A 24,670-nucleotide genomic window follows, 5' to 3' on the forward strand; every position below is an offset into this window, starting at 1 on the left:
ATGTGCAGTCTGCTGCCTTGGAGGTCACCTGCAAGGTGCAACATCTCCTTCGCACATTCCCTCACCCCCAGGGCATCTGAAGCACTTTCCAGCCACCGCAGAAAGGCTGCTCCTGCTCTGCAAAGTTCACCACCTGCCTCCAGGCCCATCTCCTCTGTTGCTCATCCCAACACCCATGGTAGAAGCTGGAGGACTGCTCTTCATGGGACAAGCATCCTTCGCACCACCACGTGTGCCTCTGTGGGCATGATGGCCTACCTCTTCTCCAGACAAGAGGAGCTTGCATCAGGCACAGCTCCAGTGGCACGAGCTAACTGGCACTTGTGGGGTGTTTCTGAGGGTGCCAGTCCTGCTGGTGAGCGACACCCATGTCTTCTCCTCTGCACCGCAACTGCACACGTCATTCAACCCGCGATGTGAGACCTACCAGAGGGCAACACCATGCATGGCCACGCGGAGCCCCTTAGCACCTTCTGCACAACCTCAAGCTACTTCATGGTCAAACCAGAAGTTCAACGCACCCCATTTCTGTTGAAATTCCTTCTGCCTAGGAGCTTCGCATGGATCACCCCAGCTTGCAGCAAAGGAAGGGGCCCGGAGCCCACCTTGCAAACCCTCCAGCGTCTCCATCTTCATAACCCTTGTACAAGTCCTTGCACCCAAACAGCCGCAGCTAAAACCCCGGTGTGAAAGGAGGGTTCAACCAGCGCGGTCTGCATCCTGCAGCCCACCCGAGTCCTGATGGGATAAGGGCACAGCTCGACTTCGCCAGCGGGCCCCTCTGCGTTCCCTAATCCCACAGTTTTCCCAGAGCCCCTTTTTCTCACACCACAAAGAAACAGACGGAGGCATCTTCCAGCCCGCAAGAGAACGACACCCGTTTGCTCAACCCGGAAAGAACGAAGCGGTGGCAAACGAAGCTGGAGGACGTGTCAAGCGAAGAGACCTCGCTGCCCCTGGAAAGTGGGGAGCTCTTCCAGGGATTTCCCCCGGCACTGGGCCACCCAGGCCGGCGGCACAGGGCATCCGGGGGGAGCCCCATTTAACCACCACCGCTCACTCATCAGAAACGATTGGGGCATTTCTGGAGAGCACAGAGCTGCCACTCGGCTCCGACTCCGGAGCAATAGGACTCTCCAACCCTCCCTCTTTTTTTTATTTAATACTAATTTTCACGCCAGCAATTGGCACAGCAAAACTTCTCGGACTGATCCGAGAAGCCAGATAAGTGACTACCTCTTGTAGCAAAACCCAGTAGAGGGAAAAAAAGAAGAAAAAAAAGCCTTGTCATTGCTAATCTATTAGGGTAGAAATTTGGAAATTAAATACCTCATTCCCTCGTGCAGCTGTCACTGTCAGGTGAAAAAAGCAGCGACTGTAAATACCCAGTGCCAGAAAGAAATATTCTCAAAATGCGACGCTGTTAGGCGTTATTATACTTTTAGAAAAAAAAACATTCCGAGAATTAAAAACTGCTCTAACACGAGTTTAAAATACAGAGTCTGTGCAATTTTGAAAACTGTATCGCCAAGCAGATTTCATCTCTCAAGACTGCTGCGTGATGCCTGCGTTAGAAAGGGTGAATACTCCTATAACAGGAGATTTATATTTCTTAAAAATACAGCTGGCATCTGGGGAATTTGGATGGACAGAAAGGCACAGCGGTATCCAAAACCCCGCGGCCCCACGAGGCATTTTATCCCGCGGCGCCTGAGCAGGAAGAAACAGATGCCCCCGGGCTGAGCGAGGAGCAGAGAGGACTTCAGGTCCTGCCGTCACCACGCTCGCTCCTCGCTTGCCTTTGAGCAAGACGTCGCATCCCCCCAGGCCCGAACGGTTCCCCGCGCTCCGTCCTGGGAACCTGCATGCCAACCCATAAATAACATTTATTATAACCTCCATCAATTACTTTTCTTTCCCCTCCACTGAAACGGTTCTGGCGACTCGCTGCGTGTCGGGCACTCGCACGACTGCAGCAGCAGCCGAGCGGATGATCCCGTTATTAAGGGTAGAAATAAAAAATAAGCAGCGCGGCACCTACGGTCGCAGGGGACTGCACGGCATCACCGGGGAGAGAGGAGTGCAGTACGATACAGCGTATGGAAACCTCTGCTTTCTGCTAAAAAAAGAAATTAGGAGTTAATGCTTTTTTTTAGCCTCCACGCTGCATTGAAAGACCTCCCCAACCGTGGACTCCAAGTCAGCGAAGAGCAAGGGCAAGCGCCAACCTATTGACTCGCAAACGTGCCACTGCTTTTAGGACATCTCAGAGGTGTCCTCGAGGAAGGGGGCAACCACTGCTGGCACCACGCACGCAGCCCTGCCATCCCACCTCCACCCCAGGATCCGATACACGTGCCCTGCCTTGCGGAGGGGCACACAGCCAACCGGAGGTTGCCCCTGCCGAAGGAGCGTGTTGGGTCTCCTCCCCAAAGAGGAGATGCCTCCAGGTGCCTTGGCGCAAACTTTCCCCTTTCCCCACCTGAGTCCCTGCACCAGGCTCTGCAGCCACGACTCAAAAGCGCTGATCCTTAGCTCAAAACGCTCAACTTTTAATCCGTGTAAACCTCCTTGTTAAGGAGGTTCTGCTTTATTTGACAGCTACTGTTCTCCAAAAGCTGCCTTTAAGCAAGGAGAGGCAATCACAAAAAAAAAGAGGGGGGGGAATTCCTGGCTAATGAATTCCCACTCATCAGCAAATCCTCTAGCAACCAAATGCGCGTGCGTGTGCTGTCCATTATAAACAGTAAGTAAAACTTATTAGCTTAATATGCAAAGGGCTGGGAGCATCCCGCCAGCAAGGCTTCGCTCAGGAGTGGTGACCCATCAGAAAGAAGTAACGCAAGCTCTTGTGAACATGTCTGTGCTGTTGTACAATGTAGGAGATGCGCTGTGTGGTGTTTTGAGTCCCTCCACGTCACGAAACAGAGCAAGCGGCACTGCCCCGCAAGACGGTACCCTTGCTTTGAGGAGCCCTAAACCTCTGGTTATTCCCCTGAACCCCCCCAACACGAGCGCAGCTTGGAGTCTTACTGAACTGCCGAGGATTTCTGCTCTTCTTCAAGCTTGGTCATCGTTCCATTTTATCTTCCTCCGTAGGACTGCTGGGTCAAAGGAGCCACAGCATCCCTGTAAAGCGCCGCGCTCCAAGCAGTTTAGATACCTATTAGATGAAAGATTGCTTTCTTCTTCACCCCAAAGCAGGGCAGAAAGTCTTAATAACCAAACTACATCTTATTTTCAGTAGGGATAATTTATACCGGCCAATGGCAGAGTTGCACGCCCAAGTAAATCCTGACAAAATTTATGTCGTGCTCAGCGTTGCGGATGGTCACCCTTCCGTAAAACAGAAAATCTCAGCTGACAAACTACTTATCCTGTTTACATGCCCCTAAAGCAGTGAGATGCAAGAAAGCTCTGATTCCTCCGGCATCAGACACCCCTGCAGCTGCCTTCCCACCTCGCAGCGGCCCTCAGGGCACAGCCTAAAGGAGTTACCATAGGGAGACCGAGAAAAGGTGACAAGCTGCAAAGGGGAAAAGAGGGGAGATGCTGCAGGCTGCATCAAAAAGGACTTAGCAGAATGAGGCACAGATCTAAAACCTGGTCCTGGGCTGGTGGCCTGTTTGCTCACCTGTTTGCTCTTTCTGAGCCAGCAAGGAGTGTGGACCCTTTGGAGCACATCTGTAGGAAAAAGCTGTTGCTGAGGACCCAACATCCATTCACGCCACAAACATTTTGGAGGGTTTAGCTTGGTTTAGCTCTTGCCTGGTCCCGTGGACCAAATGCCCACTAGCAGCTGGAGAACATCTTCAGGCTTGGTTGCATATGAGAGGGGTCAAGTTTGAGCCCTCCAAGACCGTTGGGTGAAGCAAAGCCCAGGAACCAGGGCATGCTCCAGAGATTCGCCCCAAAATGCTGTCTTGACCCAACTTAAAATACCCGAAGTACAGTGCCGTGCTTTTCTCTAGGGCTTTGCAGCATCAAATTTTGCTTTCCAGACAAGAAACTGAGAAAGAAGGGAGACCTGCCGTTTATATGTCATCCAGGTTACGGACTGCTTGGTTCATCCAGCTCATTCCCACCCGCCGCAGGAATCTACGGCTGAGAGGGCGCACCGAGTTCAGCATGTCCCGCGGCCGGGAGCTTACGGGGAGGATCGCTCTCAGCGGACATGCAAGCAATTGGGGAAGAGCCTGGTGGTAGAAACTGCCTCCAACGGATCTTTAATTTACAGGAGACATCTGTGTTTTGCCGGGTTTAAGCATTACAAAAGCAAAACTATGCCCAAACGATGCTAAACGAGAAGGCACTGCTTTCGCTCTGAACGCTGCTCGCGGTTTGCACAAGCGTACAAGTCCCCGGCAGCCAAAAGGCAGCTTTCCGCCCCGTTCTGGACATGCGTTTTGGGGCCGCGCTCCAAATCCAGGGGCCGGGAGGTTGGTTACAAGGCTGAAGCCGCATTTAAGCAGCCAAGGAAGAAGTCGGATTATTCAGAGGTGCTTTAAGCACACGGGACTTTTGGGCTTTTATGAAAAAGGGTTATTTTCAGGAACCTGCGGGATCTCCCAGCAGGAATAGATTTGGGATTTAGGAAAACTTGGGCTTTGCAAGGAAGGACGCGCTCCGGCAGCACGCCAGCCGCACCACTGCCTCGCGGACAGGAGAAGCTCGGGAGAAGGTCTGCGCCAGAGGGAGCGATCCCAGAGCAGCACCGTGCCCTGCCGAGCGGATAACCCGTAATTGCCTCCCAGGTCGGAGAGCGACGCTTCTATTTTTAATAGAATCGATTCAAAAATCTGCTAGCTCCATTAACCAAAATTACAAAAGGAAAATCCCATTATTCTTAAGTATTTTCATATGCATTTAAAGCTCGTAGTTAACCTCCGAGTGCCGCTTTTATTTTGGTTTCATTAGTTCCTCCGAAGTAGAGCTCGATTACTGCGCGGCCCCGGGCTGAACGACAGCCCAAATCGTCGGGAGGGGGAGAAAAAACCTCAAATTCCGGCAAGTGCAAGGAGGCACCCAGGAAATCCGGATCCCCGGGAAGAGGAAAAGCTCCGTCGCTCCTGTTGCGATTCTTCCCGACCCTAAAAAAAGGGCGGAAAAAGCCAAGACTCAGTGTTTCGTTTGGCAAAGTTGAGCGCCTGGTGTCAGCTCCGTTTAGGGGGAAAGAAAAAGAAAGGAAAAAGAGAAAGATTGAACATTATAAAAATGTCTCGCTTTCTACAAGGAGGGGGAGCATCGAGCGTAGGAAAGATTAATCCACGGCTTTGCCCAAAAGAGGCAACATTGTTTTTTAAAGCCTCTAACTAGGCACTAACAGAACACGGATTATGTTAGGCTGGATGTCAGGACTTCTCCGAAACAATACGGGGTTGTGTATCTCCTGCCATCCTCATTAAAAAGATTAAAAGTGCTCCCTATAGAAGAAAAAGGGAAAAAAAACATGTTTTAGAACAGGAGCCGCCGTTTCCCCCCGCCTGCAACGTCTCCGATCCCAGCAGACGAATTCCGCCTTAATGAGATGTCATTTTTGAGAATGGTTTAACATCCCTTCAGAAAAAAAAATAAAAACCTGATCCCCGAACCTCGTAAAAACCACGCGGAGATTATTAAAAGAAAATTCACCACCCCGACAGAAAAACTAAAACACGGTAAAACAAAATAGGGCCCGGCAATTCGCAGAATCCATGACACGGCCGTTTTTAAATGCGACGGAAAAGGCTTTCCAAGTTATCTGCTTCGACGCAGCCTTTCTGTTTACTCCTCACTTTCATGTCAAACGCATTTGGGGAGAAAAAAAGTGACAGGGACTTTAAGGCCATTAGTCACATTCCAGATTAAGGCGCCGCGGCCCGGGGATGAGGACGGCAGCGCGTCCGCGCATCTCGATAAAAGGGAATTAACCCGCGCCGTGACTCCTGCCACCGCCTCCGAGCGAGCCACCGGGCAGGGTCCCGCGGGGAGGGGACCCCTGTGCCAGAGCGATTTAGGGATGCCAGGGTGGGTGCTGCTCCTTGAGAAAAAAAATAAATGGATTGAGGAGAAAAGACAGCCTCCAAGATCAAAAAAAGGGGAAAAAAATCCGTCTCCTCACAATATACGATAACTTCAATTAAAGCTTCTCCGCCATCAGAGCACTCAGCGGTTATCGACGGCGGCAACCTACGTTCACATTTTTCTGCATTTTCTTGGCAACTTTTGAGATGGCATGTGATGCCTCCACCCCGGAGAAATATGGATTCCCTCTCTCCGGACGCGTTACAGCCCAGAATCGCGGACACAAGTCCTTCTGGCACCGCTCCAGCCATTCACATTTGCACCACAAATATTATTTTGCGAGCTTTAGAGGGAAAAGCCCTGCAAAGCCCAAACGCCGTCGCCAGCTGCAGATCCCCCTTCCCACCAGGCCAGCTGAAAGGACACAGCCTGCACTCGCAAGCGGCTCTTCCCCCTAAACCAGCACGTCTCCATCCCATAATACCACAGTCATGGCATCACTCTTAATCTGTATTTTCACAACTATATTAGGGGAAAGAAAAAAAAGTTCTCATTAGATCCAGCTAACGGCTCAAAGACTAATCTGATTTCCACAGCCACCAGCTGCAGATGTTCTCGAGGAAGAGGTGCGAATCCCCAGCAAGGTCCCAAGTGACGCAGCCGTGGGAGACCTCTCTTCCCAACGCACAAAGTTAACATAATTACAGGTATACTCTGCCCTCGGAGCTTTCTACCTCGCCCCACAAAACCTTGCAATCTAAAGACCTTGTGGTGGTGACCTACCGCGGTGGTCCTCGCTCAGGAAACCTTGGAGTTTTCAGATTTCCTTGAAAATTTTTGGAGTTGTCATCCCAACCATTTCCTGGTTTTGTTACAGGAATTAGGCTTTTAGGACAGTAACCGGTTCTTCTTTCCCAGTTTGTAAGCAGCCCCACACATCCTACCTTCTGGCTGCTGCCCTCCCCAGCCCCAGGTCAGAAGAAGCAGTAGGCGCAGAGCTCATTCACAGCTAATCCTCCCAACAACCTCCAAAGCACAGAAAACGCAGTGACCGATGCTGCCGTTTTCCCCCGCTCTCAAGCGATTCTTGGTCAGTAGTTAATTTTGAAAGGATATCTTCATTTCCTACCAAGATAAAACTTCTTTTTTCTTCTCGTTATCTTGGTCATTTGAGTCTCTGGGAACACAGCCCGTGATGTTTCACCCCATACCATAGCACCTTCCCAAAAGCCTGGAAATAATCCGCCAGTAAATTCCAAGCTATCCTGGCGATCAGAGCGTAACTCAACGCCGCCAACGCCAACCCAGTGGAGAGGGCTCTACCTTAGTGCCAACGGGCAAGACAAGACCCAAACCATGTCCACTCAGATCCTAATGAATTGGCCCGTGGGAGCCACTCTGCCGCTGTAATTGTAAGCTCAAGCAAAGTTAATCAATCGTGGGGTTTTCAGACAAATTACTTGAGCAAAAAGCACCATAACTCAAATACTTCTCAATACTTTTTGGAGCTGCCATAAGAGCTGGGTGAGCAAGCCCTGTTTCCAGAGCCAACGGACACGGCAAGGAGTGATAAGCCTTAGGGAGCAGCCCAAAAACTGGAAGTGATCGAATTGATGTGGCTTAACAAATTACTGCCCATCAGCTCAGATCATGGTTAAACCCAATTCTGACTGCAAAGGCAAACGTTTGGCGACGCCAGGCAAGACGCTCGCCAAGAAGGTGACAGTGGGGCCCGGCCAGGCACAGCTTCACCAAAAGTCACAAGGATATGCTGCCCCCAAAAGCGGATATATCGAGTTTTAATGCTTCTGCCGTGCAACCAGTATTCATGGCAAGACAACCGTGAGGTTCTGCATTCTGCAAGAATTAGAGACAGCAACGAGTATGGGAAAGCCGTGCTGGCACGCACCCATCGTGACACACGTGACGCTACCCAGGGATGAACCCAAGAATTCGGCTCATCCGACACTCGCTTCCCCAGGGGTTTAGTGAGAAGTGACACAGAGAGAGGTAATGCACATGGCCAACAGCATGGGGGATGCAGCTGGCACTCTGTGACCAGCACCCCACGGTTCTGCTCCCCATGCTCCAAAGTGCAACATAACTGCTGCCCTCCACCTCAAAGGAGGGACCGGAGAGCTCTTCCAGACCGCGCTGTAACGGTATCCCAAGAAGGCAAAACTAGTATTTCGCTCCTGCGAGGACGCATGTAACAGGACTCGAGAAATGTCAGCAGAACGGGATCAAGTAGCGAGGAAAATCAGAAAGGCAAACACTGCTCTGCCAAAAGCCGAAGGAGCCCAAGGCAGCGCTGGGAAACATCAGCTTCCAGCCCTGCTTCCCGGGGACGGCACGGGGCGCGTGACGTTAGCTGGAACGGGCTCAGCACTGCTCTTCCAGGGCCACCAGAGCAGTGCGGCCCGCTGAGGCTGCCTGGCTCGTTACATGGCATAAAGAGGGTGCCACTGTACCACGGGTGCTGCGTTGGGGAGACCATCCAGCCAACGCTGGTAAGGGCCTCGTCACAAGTCCTTCAGCAAGGCACTGTGCACAGGGGATGTATCTCCACACTAGGGGCTCATCATCTGAACATGGGGCATGGGAGAAAAGCTAAGGATGCTGCATGAGAGAGGAGACCCAGCACAGCACAAGGACACCGCTCAAGACCAGTGGCCTACACACATCCCAACCAGAAACCTTCGCTGGTCAGCAGAAGCTGGACAGGCAACATCTTATCAACCGGACAACGAGTCAGATTGAACAGCTAGTGATGGATATCCAAAAACCATGGGCAAGAGAGCCAAAAGAAAACAGAAACCAAATCAAAAGTCACCCACTGTGAAGGAAAGGAAGAGGACAAGACATGGAGGTCAACGTGGCCAAGCGATCTGGAGCGCAGGGTCCCAGCCTCCTGAAAGGGCAGTGACCAGGAGAGAGATGGTGGCTTCTCCTTCTCCCATGGAAGGCAGCAGGAGGATGGTAGCATCCAATGGATCAAAAGGCAACAGCAAAACAGCAATGGCACAAAGCGATTTTCACTTTACGCTGGGGGAGGTGGCACTTCCACCCCTTGCCACGCTCCAGCATCACCCAGTTTCACAGCCTGAATCACCCATTTAGCACTGAAAGGCAAAGTAACTCACAGGTGTCTACGCACATGAACACACGCCGGGGATCCGACTCGACCCCACGCGGCTCCTGGCTTAGTCTGCTCAGACTTGCCCCAGGCCAAGGGATGTCAAGAAAAGGAAGAAGAAAACAAAACTAAGACACACAAACTAATCCTCTGCTGACAAGTCCTTTCTCTTCCACTGAGCTGGCACTTTCTCTAACAACTTTCTCTAACAACTGTTATATTATCTCACTCTTTATTTATTCATAGTGCTGGAGGGGTAGGACTGTCCCTCAAGAGGAGCTGCAAAGTTTTCTGAAGGAAATATCCGAGTTTCTCCATCAGTGCCAGACTCCATTTGCAGACAGGTTACTTTTCTTTTAAACACTCGCATCATTATTTTACAAGAAAACCGCTCAAAGTGGGTCAGTGCTCAACTCCTGCACAAGGGCGTAAAAACGCAAAATCAGCTGCTACGCATCAGCCTTGTAGAAAGACTTGTTATAAAATGACTGTCTCTCCACGAGAAGGTGAATCGTGGTCCCCACCAGCAGTTTTGTGCACCCAGCATCCACTCAACACCCTGGGCTGTGCTGTTAATTCCTCTGCTGATGCTGAGGCAAGTCCTCACGTGTCTTGAGGAGGCTCCAGGTCAGGCACGCTGCTCTGGCTGAGCCGTCACATCCCACTTAGGCGAACACGGGCGTTTCATATCTCTGCCTTGTGGCCCATGCTCAACGGCATTTGCGTTTGTCCTATTTGCCCTGCTCCATCTGCAAAATATTCTCCCTTCAGTGGAGCAACCAGTTTTGCAAGGAAGAGCATGTGCAACGGCAGAGAGCATCCTCCAACCATCAGCCTCATCTACCAACTCCAACGAAGACAGGGTGCAGGAACCCGACCACGATATCCCTAACAAAAAAAGTCCTAGCTCTCCCGTAAGACTTTCTACAAGCCTACAGCACCCTCAACCCCAAAACTTGCTGCCTCTCAGCAAGGTATACCAAACCTGGACATCCTATCTTGTTTACTGGGCAAACTGGTCACAGCCTGGCCACATCCATTCGCACCACTTTAACTGCAGAAGACTGTGAGCAGGGTCTTCTCAACAGAAGCAACAGCAGAAGGACTGCAAAAAACTACCAGTACCTGCTAACGCCGTCGAAACTTAGTGCGCCACTTCATCCACCGCAACTCCTTCACGTCAACTCCTTCGGCCCTCTCCTGGCCGCGAGAGGTTTGAGCGGGGAGACAATATCCCTGCATGAAATCTAAGTGATGACCAACCGCAATGTCAATAGGAGAAAATGAAATTTAAGGCGAGCAAATCACAGCCTTCCCGAGCTGCGTTCCTGCAAAGTAGAGCGAGATAAGGGGGAGGAGTGAAAAGGAGAATCAATAAATCTTAACCTCATTCACAATGATCTGGAGCTCTTATTAAGTAAATTAATTTAAGTTAATTTAACTCGATCATGACTCCCGATCACAGTGATTTAGTGAGGGGGAAATTGCATTAGGAAAGGCCACACTCACTAGATAGAAGAACGGAAGAAAATTAGATCCACTTAGCAATGTGAATTAATATGGAAATAGCAGGTGTAAATTTAACCTTATCAAGAGAGTGAAAATTATCTTCATAAATTTGGAGAAATAGCCCCCAAGTTGCTTATAAATCCATTTAAAACAAAAATATTACAAAAAGTGTAGTAAAATTAATTTAAAATATACTCCCATCTATTGCCTCCAGAAAAGTCAGCAGCGGGGCGAAGTTTAATGCAACCCAGCAGTAAAGGGGAAAGCAGCTCGCCGTCGAGGGATTAGCGGGGGGACCTGCGGGACCAGGAGCGACTCACCCCATCACTCGCGTTTCCCAGGGACGCGTCCATCGCCGTCGCAGCCTACTGAGTTTGCTGGCCATACCGGCGGCCAGCAAGGCTCCTTGCTGCAAACGGCAGCACGGTTCCTGGGAAAAAGCCGCAAGCTCAGAGGGAAGACGATGCTTCACACCACCCTCACCCCCAAAAGCTGCCCGCCGCTTTGACAGCCAGCGCTGGCTGCTACGCAGGGATGGCAGGAGACACCCGTCAAGCCAGATGCACTCCTGTCCCCAAGAGCATCTCCCGGAGCTCTGCTGGTCCCACGTGTGGTCCATACGTGCTGCCTCAGCAGCCGGCAGCCCCAGCCGGGATAGAAGCGCTGCGGGGATGATTGCTCTGTACTTACACAAAATTGCAAATATTTGGGAGCAAAGATAAGTCAATAAATCACAAGCAGAAAAACAGGACGCGGAGCTGTGACTGCCACTCCTTGGAGATCAGAAGCGAAGACAGCAGGACCAGGCTGCTTTTTGTAGCTCCAAATTAGACCTTTTTCAAAACAAGCTCTTTTTCCAAATAGGCAACAAGATCCAAATTTGTCTCAAACAACGTTGTTGAGCCACCAGAAAGGAGAAGAGGAATCTCCCCATCCCACTTCAACGCCGCAGCTGGGACAGGGCGGGTAGATCCCTCCTGGAGCACCTAATCCTGAGCAGGTTCCAGCTATCCAAATGCCTGGACTTCCCCTCCCTTCCTCGGAAAGCAGCTCCCAGCCCAACGCTTCATTTCACATTACACATCCAAGAGGATGAGATCAACAGTGGAGCGCGAGAAAAAAAAAAGGTAAAAAAGCACGGGAGAAGCATTTGCCATGTGCTTTCGCCAGACAGTCCAGATGATTGATCACACACAACGAAGGTAATAGGCAGACCGAATACGAGATTTATCACTTCTTGAAAATATAATTGTTTTAATTTGCTGATGGCATTTTATCAAGATTTGCCTGAAACAGCCGTAAGATCTAAACCCGCGTCATTTAATGAAGTCAAAGATTAATACGGATAAAATTACTCGACAAGCGTCTCGGCCGCTGGCGGCAGGACAGTGAGATTCGTGCTCTGGAGAAATGCCCGCGCGAGGCGGCTTGCTGGGCCCTGCAGTTCCTGCCCCAATCGCTGCCGAAGCCCCTTCCCCTCCCGTCGTGTTTCACCGGCTGGGAAAGCGATTGCAGAACCTCATCCACTCAACCAAGAGTATGGCCGAGATGCAAATTCCCCTCCCAGGAATAAAACTGGGATGGTTATGGAGCAGGACGAGCCTGGCCTGGCTCACGTTTCCTCTTTCAAGGCTCCGGAGAGGGAAACATTAAATGCGGAGACACTGAAACAGCAGTTTTGTCCAGATGCCTCGCAGAGCGTTTCATGCTCACAAAAAACGGAGAGAAAAATCAATCTGCTCGCGGCCTTCTCGACAAAAGGGCAGCGTTTGCAGCGAAGGCAGTAACAGAGGGAGAACGGGCATCACAACCACAAAGCCAGGACCAACCGTTTCCACGTAGGGCCCCTTAATGCATTTAAATAAAGGAGCAAATTTGCTCAGACCTGCCGGTTCAGGACCAGAGAAGGGAGACGCTTCCCAGCCAGAGGCCAGGAAGGACGAGCTCAAGGCCAACACGGGGGTGAGAGCACCCACTGGGGGCAATCTGCCGTGCTCAGCTCCTGGGCCACGGCCATACAAAGGGCCTGGAGATGCCCTCAGGCACCGGACAGACAGCCAAGGGTAAGGAGAGGCAAGGCTGGGCCGCAGACAACCCCATTACAAACCCATCACCAGGAGGAACGCATCCATACAGACGTTACTTCAACATGAGAAAAAACTTCTTTACTGTGAGGGTGACAGCACTGGTGCAGGTTGCCCAGAGAGGTCGTGGAGTCTCCATCCTTGGAGATGGTCAAAACCTGTCTGGACACAATCCTAGGCAACGTGCTCTGGGTGACCCTGCTTGAGCAGAGGGGTTGGACTAGGTGATCTCCAGAGGTCCCTGCCGACCTCAACCCTTCTGTGATTATCAGGGTAACTTCATAACTGAAGCACATCGAGACTTAACTACGGAAGTGACTTTACATATAACCCCGCAACTGATCTGAAAATCATTTATCCGTGAGCGTTTGCTTGGCTGCTGTTCAGCCAGCGCCCCTGCTACATTTACAAAGGTATTTCCTACTTTTCTCCCTGGCCCCCGAAGCATCTGCCACCACCAGGGACTGTCACCGTGGGAGTGACCAGAAGCAGACAGAGCCAGTATTACAACAACGCTGCAGGAGAAAACAGGAGGAGATTACAAGCTGCGAGAAACAAATCTTCATTTGCACACAAAATACCAGGCACTGTAATTACCAGCAGCAAATTATGAACCTCCGAGAAGCAATACAATTTAAGATTTTACCATAATATACTTGTAAATTCATGATACAAAAGCCATGCTTTAAAACACAAACAAACAAAAAAAAGCTTCTATTTGGGCCAAAGAAGAAACAGAACAATTACACGTTGGATGGTTTGGCTCTCTATCATTGCGTGACAGCAGCAGGCAAACCAGGACTCTATCTGGCTGATAAGATGCAAACATATGGTACATCGGTTCAACACAAATGCAAGATCAAGGAGTAGGAGAAAGAATTTGTGGTTTGTCTGTTGAAAGGGAAAAGCAGGGAAGTTGGCCCCAAGGAGCTGAAATGGATGTGAATGGAGGACTCTTCCTTACGCCGGAGGTGGCACCTATAAGTAGAGCAGCAGCCGTACCAAAGGAAGCAAAACAGATGCTTTTTGAGAGGAGTTAGAGGAGATGTGGGGATCGCAGGACTAGAAAAAAGGTGGAAAGATATTAAAGTGAAAGTAAAAGGTGAAGAAGGAGTAGGAGGAAGCCCAGGCAAGTGACTGCAGCCTTAGGTCCAAGAGCTCCCTGTGCTACCAAGCAGGAGACACTAAGCTGGGGTCAGACTGGAGCTCACGACATTCCCGTCTTCTCTGCATTCCCATTTCTCCAGCCCCTGGGACATGAGTCACAGTTTTCATAAAGCCTTCAGCTTCTAAACATCTGGAGAGAAATCAACCATTCCTCCCAAAAGGATCCCACATTTTCCATATGAGAGAGAAGAGGCACTTTGAAACTGAGACCAGTATAATAAAGCCAGACTAGCAGTTTCTAAACTAAGATCTTTTGGCATAACAGGAAGAAATAACAGACTTAACTCTAAATTAAAAAGAAATAACAACTGTTCTGAAAATAAACAGTTGCTTTTCTTTTTTTAAATCTGTTTTCCTAGTACTTTGCCTCATTGCCCTCAAGTTGTCCCAAAAACAATCCTCCACTCAAATATGAACCTTTGTGAAACTCTGAGCCAACTTCACTTAGTGTAGGGAAAAAAAATGAGCAAAGTTTGGCTCTAAAAACAATCACGGCGATCTCTGCCTCTCCGTAAAAGCCAGCACACATCACGAAAGCAGTCAATCCTTGGAGCACTGTGTGAAGACAGGAAGGAAATAACCCTTGGAAGAAACCATCCTGAGCAGAGCGTTGATGTTGTTAACGGTAGTAGCTGCTCCATCAGAGGAGCCGATGGTAGGGGACAATCCCCAGCGTCCTCCAGCTCTACGGGTTTGCTACACTCAAAAGAAGAAAAATAGGCAAGGTCATACTGGAGCAGAGCCAAATTGTCCTTACCCAGCACACTACCTCTGACAAATCAGCATTTCAGGAGGAGGAGGAAGAAGTAATGTGCAGATGTGGAATAAGCCACTCTCAGCCTTATCTCAGGAATAGCAGGATCTGAATTATGGCCAAAACCATGGGTTCTGATAGCCTCATTTTTAACAGCATCGGTTATCGCGACACCCCTTGTTCACACACAATTTCTAGATTTTGCCTTGGTCTCTGAAACGTTCTTTGGTAACATGCTCCATTAGATAATTACGGGTCTAGTCCCATGACCTGGAGGTTTGCTGAAGTGCCTGAAAGTAGAGCAGTGGTGTCCCCAGCACACGTCTCAAACCAAGAGGCTGCAAGGAGGGATGACACCAATGCACCAGCTGGACCCAAGGGGGACTTGGGCCACCACGGCTCTCCTCGGAGGCCTCCCCTAGCCCTGCTGTCTGGCAGAGAGGGATTTTAGGCACGCTGAGCTCACCAACTGGCAGAGTCTCCAGTCGACACAAATGTGACCGCAGTTCACTTGTAGCTGAAATACAGAAGTCTGCACACTCAACTCAAGAAGACTCAGAGGGCAGAACAAGAAGTCCACCACCGTCCCTTGCTAAAGCAGCCGTGACGCCCTTCCTGAGCATGCTCCATCCATCCAGATAACACGTGAAGAAGCAAGTCTGTGCCTGCGCTGACCGCCTGAGTGGTCCTCTGCCCTCTGCCTCTAACCCGCTTTCCATAAGCTCCTTCTTAGCACCAACACTGGTGATAACGTTATGGAGAGGAGGGCAAGCCTCATCTCGGTAGCAGGCTTGACCCATGCTTTATTGACAGGACCCGTCTACCTCCAAAACACGCAGCAAGTTTCCTTAAGTTGGCTGTAAAGAGCCATACGCATTTACTCAGCTTCCTTATAGCTTATTTAACTGGTTCATGGAAACAATTAATTCAAATGCGGAATAAATACGAAGTAACAGACTGTGATAAGCTTTTGCCACCAGCTCGACTCAGGCTAACATGATTACTAACAAGATTTTACACTTTAAGTCAACAAATTCTGCACAGAAGCAGCTAAACAAATAGAGAAATTAAGTAATTCTTGTGACTGCTATACAACAGGAATATAACAAAGCAGTGTGGTTCAGCCCTTAAAGCTAACGGGTCCTAGGTCCCCACCAGCTGCATTGGCGGGACTGTTAGGAGAGTTACCTGGATGTTGCAAGGCGCCTCGTCTTCCAGGTGGGAACAGGGCTGTTGAAGGACGATAAGGAACCCATGGAAGAAACCACGTTCTTCTTCACTATCCTGTAGCGAGTCTTTATCACCTTGCTGCCCGGGGGGCTCCGTACAAAGTGCAGATTGGCACCTGCAAGACAGCAAACAGGAAAAACAGGCCTGAAATTGAGGTGCACGCTGAGGAGGAGAAGCTGTGGATGGGACAAGAGACCTACACGACCTATGTCCTAGGGAGAGCCCACCTGGTCCAGCTTCAGACAGCAAAAGGACCCCCAAGGGCTTAGGAGGCAACACAGCAATGTCAAGCATGGCAACAGCAGAAATGCTCAGAGGGGTTTCGGGGTGTTTGACTTCATCAGAGCTGCATCGGGGAGACCATCAGCTGCTGCAAATGAGTATTTGCAGGCTCAGAGCATCAAGCCTCCCGCAGCTCAACCGAGCGGCTCAAAAGTTTCAGCAACGACGGCGAGCAGAGCCCCGAGTACGCAGGAAACCAAGGGAGAGAGTCGGGCGAATCTCTCCGAGGGCGAAGCAGCAGTTTGGCCAGCCAAACCGGCCCCAGATATTTTTAATCCTGGGTAACATCTCCTCCCGCACGCTCCCAACCAAAGCAGGCGCTTTCCCTGCCGCGTAGCTCTGAGCAGCAACGTTTGAGCCTCCCGACGGCCCGCAGCCCTTGGAGGCATCCGAGCACATTCACAGGCAATACCTTGATCCCCAACTTCTTCATTCAGACCAGATTTATGCATTTAATCATGCCCGTTTTCAGAATATTTTGCAATACGACCCGCACACCAGTCTATTCTGCTGAATGCTTCATGCAATTAACAGATATATGTTTGACTCTGGTTTTCCTCCGCTTGATAGCTAGCAATTTTTTTCCGCGGCTTTAAGGAATGCATCTAATTGCCTGACTTTTATAACATACAGCTATAACTGCCCAGATAATTAAAGCTGACACTACATGCTGAGACTAAGTCTTCTGCTTTTATAACTGATTTAAAGGGCCGGCTGTTTTTCTTGGAGATACTCTAATTAAAATTATTGCAAGGTTCAGAGGGGAAAACCGGAATCATTATTTTCCCTGAAAATGTCGCACCCGTCCCATGTTGCGGGAGAAGGGAGAACTGGGGAGTTTCCCAGGTAAACTGGTAATAAGATGCTGTCGCTGCGTCTAAAGGCAAAAAATCAGCAATGACGTTTTCGAGCTGATTTTGTCCCCTAAGAACAGACGGAGCAGCTTTCCCCTCCTCGCAGTGGTGATAACAGTTAGCAGTTAAATATAGAGAATTTCTTTCCTTCATGTCTGTTTGCAAACAAGCCAGTGCCTCACGTTGGGCTCCGGAGGGATAAAACGTCCGTCTGCAGCCTGGATTCGCACTCCCAAGCTCCGCCAAGGAGTTAAAACCTCCGAGGTGGTGCAGGAGCAGAGCAGGCTCTCTGCCGATGGGTAAATCACCAGAGTTCATCCTAACGAAGAGGCACAAAAAACAAAATTTATTAATCAAATACTCCCCGCAACGAAGGAAGGAGGATAAGAGAAACCGGCTTGTTTCTTTTTGCACTAAAAGCGCCTCGCTACCCAGATATTCAGCCTCCCCGGATTAACGCAGCCTCCAAAGAGCTGGGATTTGAAAAACGCTTTCAAACACGGCAATTAGGAAGGCATAAAACCAGTAAGCGACTGCAGGCGTTAAGCAACGGGGAGGAAACCCGGGCTCCCTCCCAAGTTTCCCGCGCTCCCTCCCAAGTTTCCCGCGCTCAGAACCGCGGGAAACGATGCAGAAACGCAGCACTGCGGATGCAGCAACTGCAGCCCGAGAGACATCGGCCCGAGAAACTGCAAACATCTACAGCCTTAAAAGTGAGGAAGAAAAGAGGAGGAAAAAAGGACACAAAGCAAACTAGTTTTTTTTTTTTAAAAATCATTCTGTTTCCCTGCCCAGGAACTTTTGCGTTAGACTAAATTTGTCGGGGCAGCGACAGCGTCGACGCATGGATTTGCAAAGCCCTTTTGCAAATTTAGAGCGCGCTCTAATTAAAATCATAATTACTTCCCATTCAACGGCAAAGTCGGTTTTGCTTCAGAGAACTGTATTCAGGTTCGCAAAACGGGAACCACAAAAGGGGGGACGTGCAAGTCTCTGCGGGGCCGAGCACATCCCAAAAGCAGCTACATCCTCGCAGCACTGGCGGTTTGTGAACAAGACTCCCGGGAGCACCCAGGCTTTGCTGGAAATGACAAAATTATCAAGCTGGGAATTTGCAGAATGCCCCACCGACACTTTTTTTCGCCCCTTTGCAAGCCCTGGGGTCACAAATCCATGTGCCGAATTACCGTGGCACCGGGGCTCTCGCCTGGTCCCCCGGCAGTAATTGGGTGCCAAATCCAGGCGCCGGCGCGAACGGCGTCCTGAAAGCGCCTCTCCGAAGAGCTCGCTTTCCTATTATTCCTTGCAAGCGGAGGGGTTTTGTGTAGATAATCATGTTATTTAGATAGGCTGTTGGTTTAATTCCCTTCATTACAGGCTCCCAGGGCTGTAATTTTTTCGCTCTCCGCATGATGTATTCCCCGTGGCACGTTTCACTCAAATCAAGCACTTTCCGCTTTTATTGCAAACAATACCCCGGCGTCCCCCGTTATCAGCCCGGCGCACACCCGCCCGCGCCGCGCGCGGATCCAGAGGTCACTTCTAATGACTAATCGATCTCATTAGCTTTCCTAATTAAAAACTTTACGGCCGCACGGGAAGACAAACTGCAAGAAAAAAAAAACCACACACACAAAAAACCACCCTGCTTGCATCGTGTTTGAATGGGATATGAGCCCCATTTATCAGCCGGGGCGGGCACCCGCGCTGCTGAGCTGGTGCTTTGCTCCGGGCCGTCGGCACCCGCAGCGAGGGGCCAGAGATGAAAACCTGCAAAAACCCTCCATTCTCCCACCGCCGACCTAGAAACAGTCCCTGTGCGCGGGGAGAGCAAACCGGAGCGACAGCCACGGTCCATCGGCGCGCGATCCCGAGCCCTCGCTTTGCCAGCGCCCTTGAATCACGTCGGGACGCCGTGCGCCGAGCTTGCACCTTCTCCATCCGCGCCGAGCCGTCTCGCGCTTCCATTCTCCGTCTCCCCCAAATTAATGGAGTTTCAGCAGCCAAAAGCAGTAGCCTGAGCTTCCCCCCGTTTTTTTCTAAATACAAAGTGGGAAAAATCAGCGTTACCTGCATGAAAGCTGATAAAAGGTTTTAATTTTTGCCCAAAACCGTGCACGCCTCCCTACGCCAAGCCGAAATCGGATGCAGGGAACGATCTGCTTTTACACACAGCAAATCTCTTACCCCTACAGCTCTCCTCCCGGTCCAACCCCTGTTTCTGGCTCGCAAAAATCGCCCTCTTGCAGCACGCGCGCTCAGTTAGGCACGTTCTGCCTCGTGCTACCTCTTCTCCTACAGCTGAGGACCTCTTCTCCTGCACCTTCCCAGAGATGCTTCGCTGGGGGAAACGCCGGTGACCCGAATTTCATCTCTAAAGAGACGGGACGTCACGGCATCAGAACGGGAGGGGAACCTAGAAATCCAGGAAGTCACACCCCGAAATCCCATCCCTTCTCCTATCTTGGTTTTCCCACCTGTGAAATGGGTGGCTTGGCCGAGGCATGCTTTAAGCTACATTTCTTTAAAGGAAAACGCAAGAAAATGACATACCAAAACCTCACTTTGCCGTAGGGTCTGTTACAAAGCTTTGCAAGGCGCTTAGAAGATGCAACATGCCACGTACGTAATTTTTTCTTTTTCCAAAAATGCCGTAAATTGTAAAGCATTGCGTCATTTAAGCACGTTAAGAATTACGATATTTTTAAAAGGGAAAAATAATAATCCCAAACATCTTCCCAAGCTGGTTTATCATTTAAAATCCCTCTGTCTGAACAACATGGCCAGATCTGGGGGTTAATCTGGATAAAGTTTCATCACCGCTCGGACACCCCTGCCCTGACTGCCACTCATTTCGGTGCCGCATGTCACACCGGACACTTCTGCAAACCGCCAGCGCCGAGCTGCATGGCACGGACGGCTTTTTTCCCGGGTACCACTCCGCTGAGTCCCCGGAGTTAACAAAAGGCTCCGGGATTACTGTAATACTGTTACGAATCCAGTGTGAAAGCAGACACCGGTATTAGGGGGTGATTATCACAGAGCATGTTCAATATGTTCGCGCAGAATGGCACAGCAAGAGGTTAATTATATTGCTCCTGGAATCTGCTTCCGAAAGGACCAGCCTTCGGCTGCGGAGGGGGAATTTAATTTCCACACTCATTCGGTTGTGAGCTCTTCCAAGAGCGACGGCTATTTACGCCAGAATGTAAACGATGGTTTATGATCACGAACTGCTGCTTGATAGGAAATAAACCCAATTGATCAAAAGCGCTTTTACCTGCGACCCCGAGCACGGCTGCCGCTCAGACGGCACCGTCCGCCGGGGACAACGGCGGCACCGGCTTTGCAACCGCAGTGTTTTGGGGGGCTTCGAGTGCATCCCAGTATTTGCCCAGCACAGCCATCGCCTTCAGCTGGAGACATTTGGGGAATTAATACCAAATCTGCTTCACTAATTCCTTAGTTGAATGGAGCGCAGGCAAGGATGAAGCTGGGGAACTCAGCAGTGACAACACGTTGGCGAGATGGCACTTGCTGGAGATCAACTCTGCGGAGACACTCATTTTAGCAGGGAAGGCATTAAAAAAAAATCCACCTATAGTATTAAAATGGACTGCATGTGCACACCAAATATTTCAGTTTTGCAACCGGCTTTAAGCAAAACCAACGAGACTTCTGGTTCGTGGAAACAGGGAAACAGCGGGGAAAGGATTTTCCCATTAAGCTGGGCAATGAAGCTCTCAAAAACTCCCCAAGGCAGAGTTCAGCAGCTCCTGAGAAGACTGGAGTCTGAGGGAAACTCCTTCATACAACGTTTCACTACACCAGAGAGGGGAATGAAAAGGTCTCAGAAGGATATCTAAGAAAAGTCAGAGCCTGAAAGGCCACAAGTTTGTCTTCCAGAGGTTTTTTTTAAAGGAAAACTTAGTAATACTAAGTTAAGACCCAGCTTGCCTTAGACCCAATGGGGACGCAGAGCTCAGCTCCTGCGGTTTCACCATGCCCAAGCTCAGGGTCTCAGGCCACCAAGCCACATTCTCTTGCTTTGGAGACAGCAAACAAAAAGAACAACACTTACCAAGCTTGTATAAAAAGCCTGCTTTCATTTGAGGATAGATTTATTCTCCCTCTTCATAAGATTGCCTGCTTTTTCCTCCTCAGGTCTGGTTGCAATGAGGTCCATCCTCCCGAGAAAGGGTGCGCTACTTAAAGGTATTCATTACCAAGTTTAAACGAAGTGGAGAACAATCCCATTTTCCAAGCTGCAGGGCACAGACTGAGCAATAACACTTCCAAAACCAGCTTCAATCAGGAGCTTTTCATTTAGGCTTTTTGGCAACAGTCTGACTTGGAGTATGGCCCTAACCCGCAACGGAGTAAAATCTTTACAGGATGGGAACTGGAATTACACTTGACTGTAGGGTATTTTCCAGATGTCAGATGGAGTCTAATCATCCCTGGTGAGACACAGCTCCCCTTTCATCGAGTACCTCGGGATCCAGTTCAAAACCATTATGATTCTCAAAAATCTCCCAATTCTCTGTTCAACACCAGTCTGGCCATCAAGCAAGTCCAGGTAGTGTTGTCCTGCAAGAACATGCTCCTGGGCCTCAGCCCAGGTGCATGGGAGCCAAATGATCCTTTAACTCCTGAGAAGAAGGACATAGGGAAGAAAAGCGAGGAGAGCATCCGAGGAAGCAGGGCGAGGAAACGGCAAGGAGAGTACTATCAGCTAGGAAACATCACCTGCAAGCGTGAAAGGAGGAAAGGGAAGGGCAGCAGGATGAGAAGCAGCAGCCAAAAAAAATCAGAAAGCTCCAAGAAACTCCCTGGAAAACGCTACTACAAAAGACCCAGGAACACCTGGCCGCTTCCAGAAAGGCCCAAAGACCTGCACCCCCTTGTAGTTTGTTGCTGCGTTGCACAAGAACAAGTTCAAAAACTGAAGAACTACTCATCACACGAAGTTGCTACTGCTGCGGACCCTTTTTCACCTCTGTGCTAGAGAATGGCATTGAAATACCTCCCACACACAAAAAACAGGGGAGAAGAAACCACCGTGCATTTCCCGTTGACTGGGTTTCCAACCTGTACAGTGAAGAAGCTCAGAAGGGCAACAGGCTGCTCTGCAGGGAGGTGCTGGATGGACCGAGGGCTGGATTTTTCCAAGTTCACTGCTGTTTAACAGGAAACTTCAGCAACATGATATATAAAATATAACTATGCCTCATGCACCTTGCCACTGTCTTACACATCTGCGAACAGCTGGATCCAGGGACAGCCTCAACAAATTCACGGTCAAGCCTGCAACCCGGAATAGACGAGTGGCAAAGATCACAAAGCTGTCCCCAACGAAACCATTCCTCTCGCCAGCACCTCCCCGTAACCATCCTTCACCAACTAAAGTTACCCAGTGAGAGCGACCACATGCATATTCGTGCAGAGAAAGCCAGGAACACAGATTTAATTCAGCTCAGATCCACCTATCTGTCTTTCTGATCAATCCACCCATCTTTGGTCTCTCCAGACTCCTCCGCTCTCCTCTACCCATCCATCCGTGTCTTGTCTCCGTAGACGGCACGATACAGGCATCTGGCTACGGCAACCGTCATCTCTTATTTGTTCACTACTGGAGATCCTACCGAAACGCTCCTGGTATGGAGATGCCACGTATGAAGGAGGTTTATCAGATCTGGTTTATTCGGGAGGTTTTGCTCTCCCTACCTGCCAACACGGCACTAACGGTGCTCGGGGCCAGCATCCCGGCTGGACCAAATCCAACAAACACCACAAAACCCAAGCAAGTTAGACACTCTCCAGGCTAATGGTGAAAATCCTCATGACGATGTGAGTGCCAATTCCCCGGACTGCACTGCCAGGGATTTTTTTTTTTTTTTTTATCATACTAAATTAGGCATGTAAATCTTGCGCTGAAGATTCATGATGTATGTCTCCTGGTCCTCAAAAGGCTAACACTGATTTAATGCACGCAGATCTTTACCGATGATTGGTAGCCCATTACCCGCCCGGCGTCAGCACGTTGTACATCACGGCGTGCACTCGCCGTCCTCCATCTAGCAGGAAACCGTCTGCTCGCAGGATTTTGCATCCCTTGCAGGCGCGGATCCCTGGCGCTCCGCAGATGGGCACAGATGAGTTATCTTCCCTCGCAACACCAGCAGCTACTCTACAAGTATTTCTGCCACACGTTTCGGGGGTTTGCCCGAATGACTTCGGCGGTGAGACAAACTTTTCCCTTCCTGAGCAACGCTTGCAAGCAGGCAGATGCCTTGCAGTAACAGGCTGGGTGTAACACGACACCTCTCATCCCAAAGGCAAAGAAAGCACTTCCCAGCAGTTCACAGTCGCTTGAATCGGAAGCACGCGGCTGATGGATCGGATCACCTTTTCCAGCTGAGCCGCGAGGGGCAGGACTCAGACGCGGCCATCTGCCCCGGCGTCTTGGCTTCCCCCTTCATAGCAAGACAGAGACGCACCAACAGATCCCAGCAGAGTGCTGCTGGGGGAAGGACGACGACATCACGCTGCCTTTTCTCCGTTTGCTCAAGAAGGCGCATGGTCCTCGGGTCTTCTCACCGCCCCAGCGCTGTCTCTCAGCTCCGCCGCGTGCCCATCGCTCCGGCATCCCGCCTCCGACGGCTGGCGCGAGGTCCCGGACCGCCCCAGCCAAACACGGCAGCACTGGCAGAGCCGGCGGCCGGCTCAGCAGAGCCCGTGCGTTATCCGCCGGGATCACGGGAGGCAGTCGGTCACAGTGAATACACTAAACACACATTTCCCTGATAAAGCCCCAGCTAAAGAGCCCGAATGGGTCCCTGGAGCATTAGGCCTTGTTCAAACACAACCCTTATTATTATAACAAAAGAGGGCTTTGGCTTCTCCCCCCCTTCCTTGGGCGAATGATTATTAATGTGTTTCCAGGAGCCGGGGCCATTCCTCTAAATGAGCCCGGGGACGGCAGCGGAGGCAGGGGGAGCTGATAAATGCCCCCGGCCCCCCAGCGTCGCGGCGGGAGCTGCCAGGGCCTCGCGTCCTAACAAGCTGCAGGCGCGAGACGGCTGGAATAACAAAGTGTGCATTTTTATGAGTCTAATAAATCACTCCACTTTTCCTGCGCTTGATGGTTTGCGGCACTTCAAACCCCAGCGTAAAGCCCGGCGCACGCCCGGGTACGGAGGGAGGCCGTGCGGCCCCTCCGCCGCGGTGAGCAGCCGAGGGCACGTGGCAGGCAGCGCACTGGCTCGCGCTGGGGCCTTACGGATGGCTTTTCTGGTCCTGAATTTAATGATGAGACATTTGCATCCATCAGGCTTCCCTCCGCCCTCAAAGGCGCTTGTCAAACCGAAGGCCAGGCTGCTTTCCCCCAGCTTTTACCTTTCCCGAGATTCCCTTTGGGAAGTCCCCATCCCAGCTCCTGCATCTGCGGGAAAAAAACATATATAAACTCCATTGAACGGAGGAAAACTTTGCAGCTGGCAGGGTTGTTAAGCTCCTTTTAACTCCCCTCTTTTGTAAACTTAGAGAAATGCTCATGGCCGTGCTCATCGGCACGGCCCGTCCAAGCAAAGCCCGGAGCCGCAGCAGCTCCCGGGAAGCTTCGGGAAGCCGAAGGGAGCAGGACCCGGTG

The 24,670-nt window shown here is 50.6% G+C and overlaps 1 protein-coding gene across 1 annotated transcript in view; it reads right to left on the reverse strand.

Moving 5' to 3' along the window:
• Positions 1–24,670, reverse strand: part of ZC3H3 (zinc finger CCCH-type containing 3) — a 142,363-nt gene that overhangs the window by 68,691 nt on the left and 49,002 nt on the right. Inside the window, exon 4 of the mRNA XM_064507945.1 lies at positions 15,842–15,998. Coding sequence (XP_064364015.1) covers positions 15,842–15,998 — 157 coding nt within the window. The remainder of the gene's footprint in view (positions 1–15,841; positions 15,999–24,670) is intronic.

The sequence above is a fragment of the Dromaius novaehollandiae genome, chromosome 2 (genome assembly GCF_036370855.1).
Source record: "Dromaius novaehollandiae isolate bDroNov1 chromosome 2, bDroNov1.hap1, whole genome shotgun sequence".
NCBI lineage: Eukaryota > Metazoa > Chordata > Aves > Casuariiformes > Dromaiidae > Dromaius > Dromaius novaehollandiae.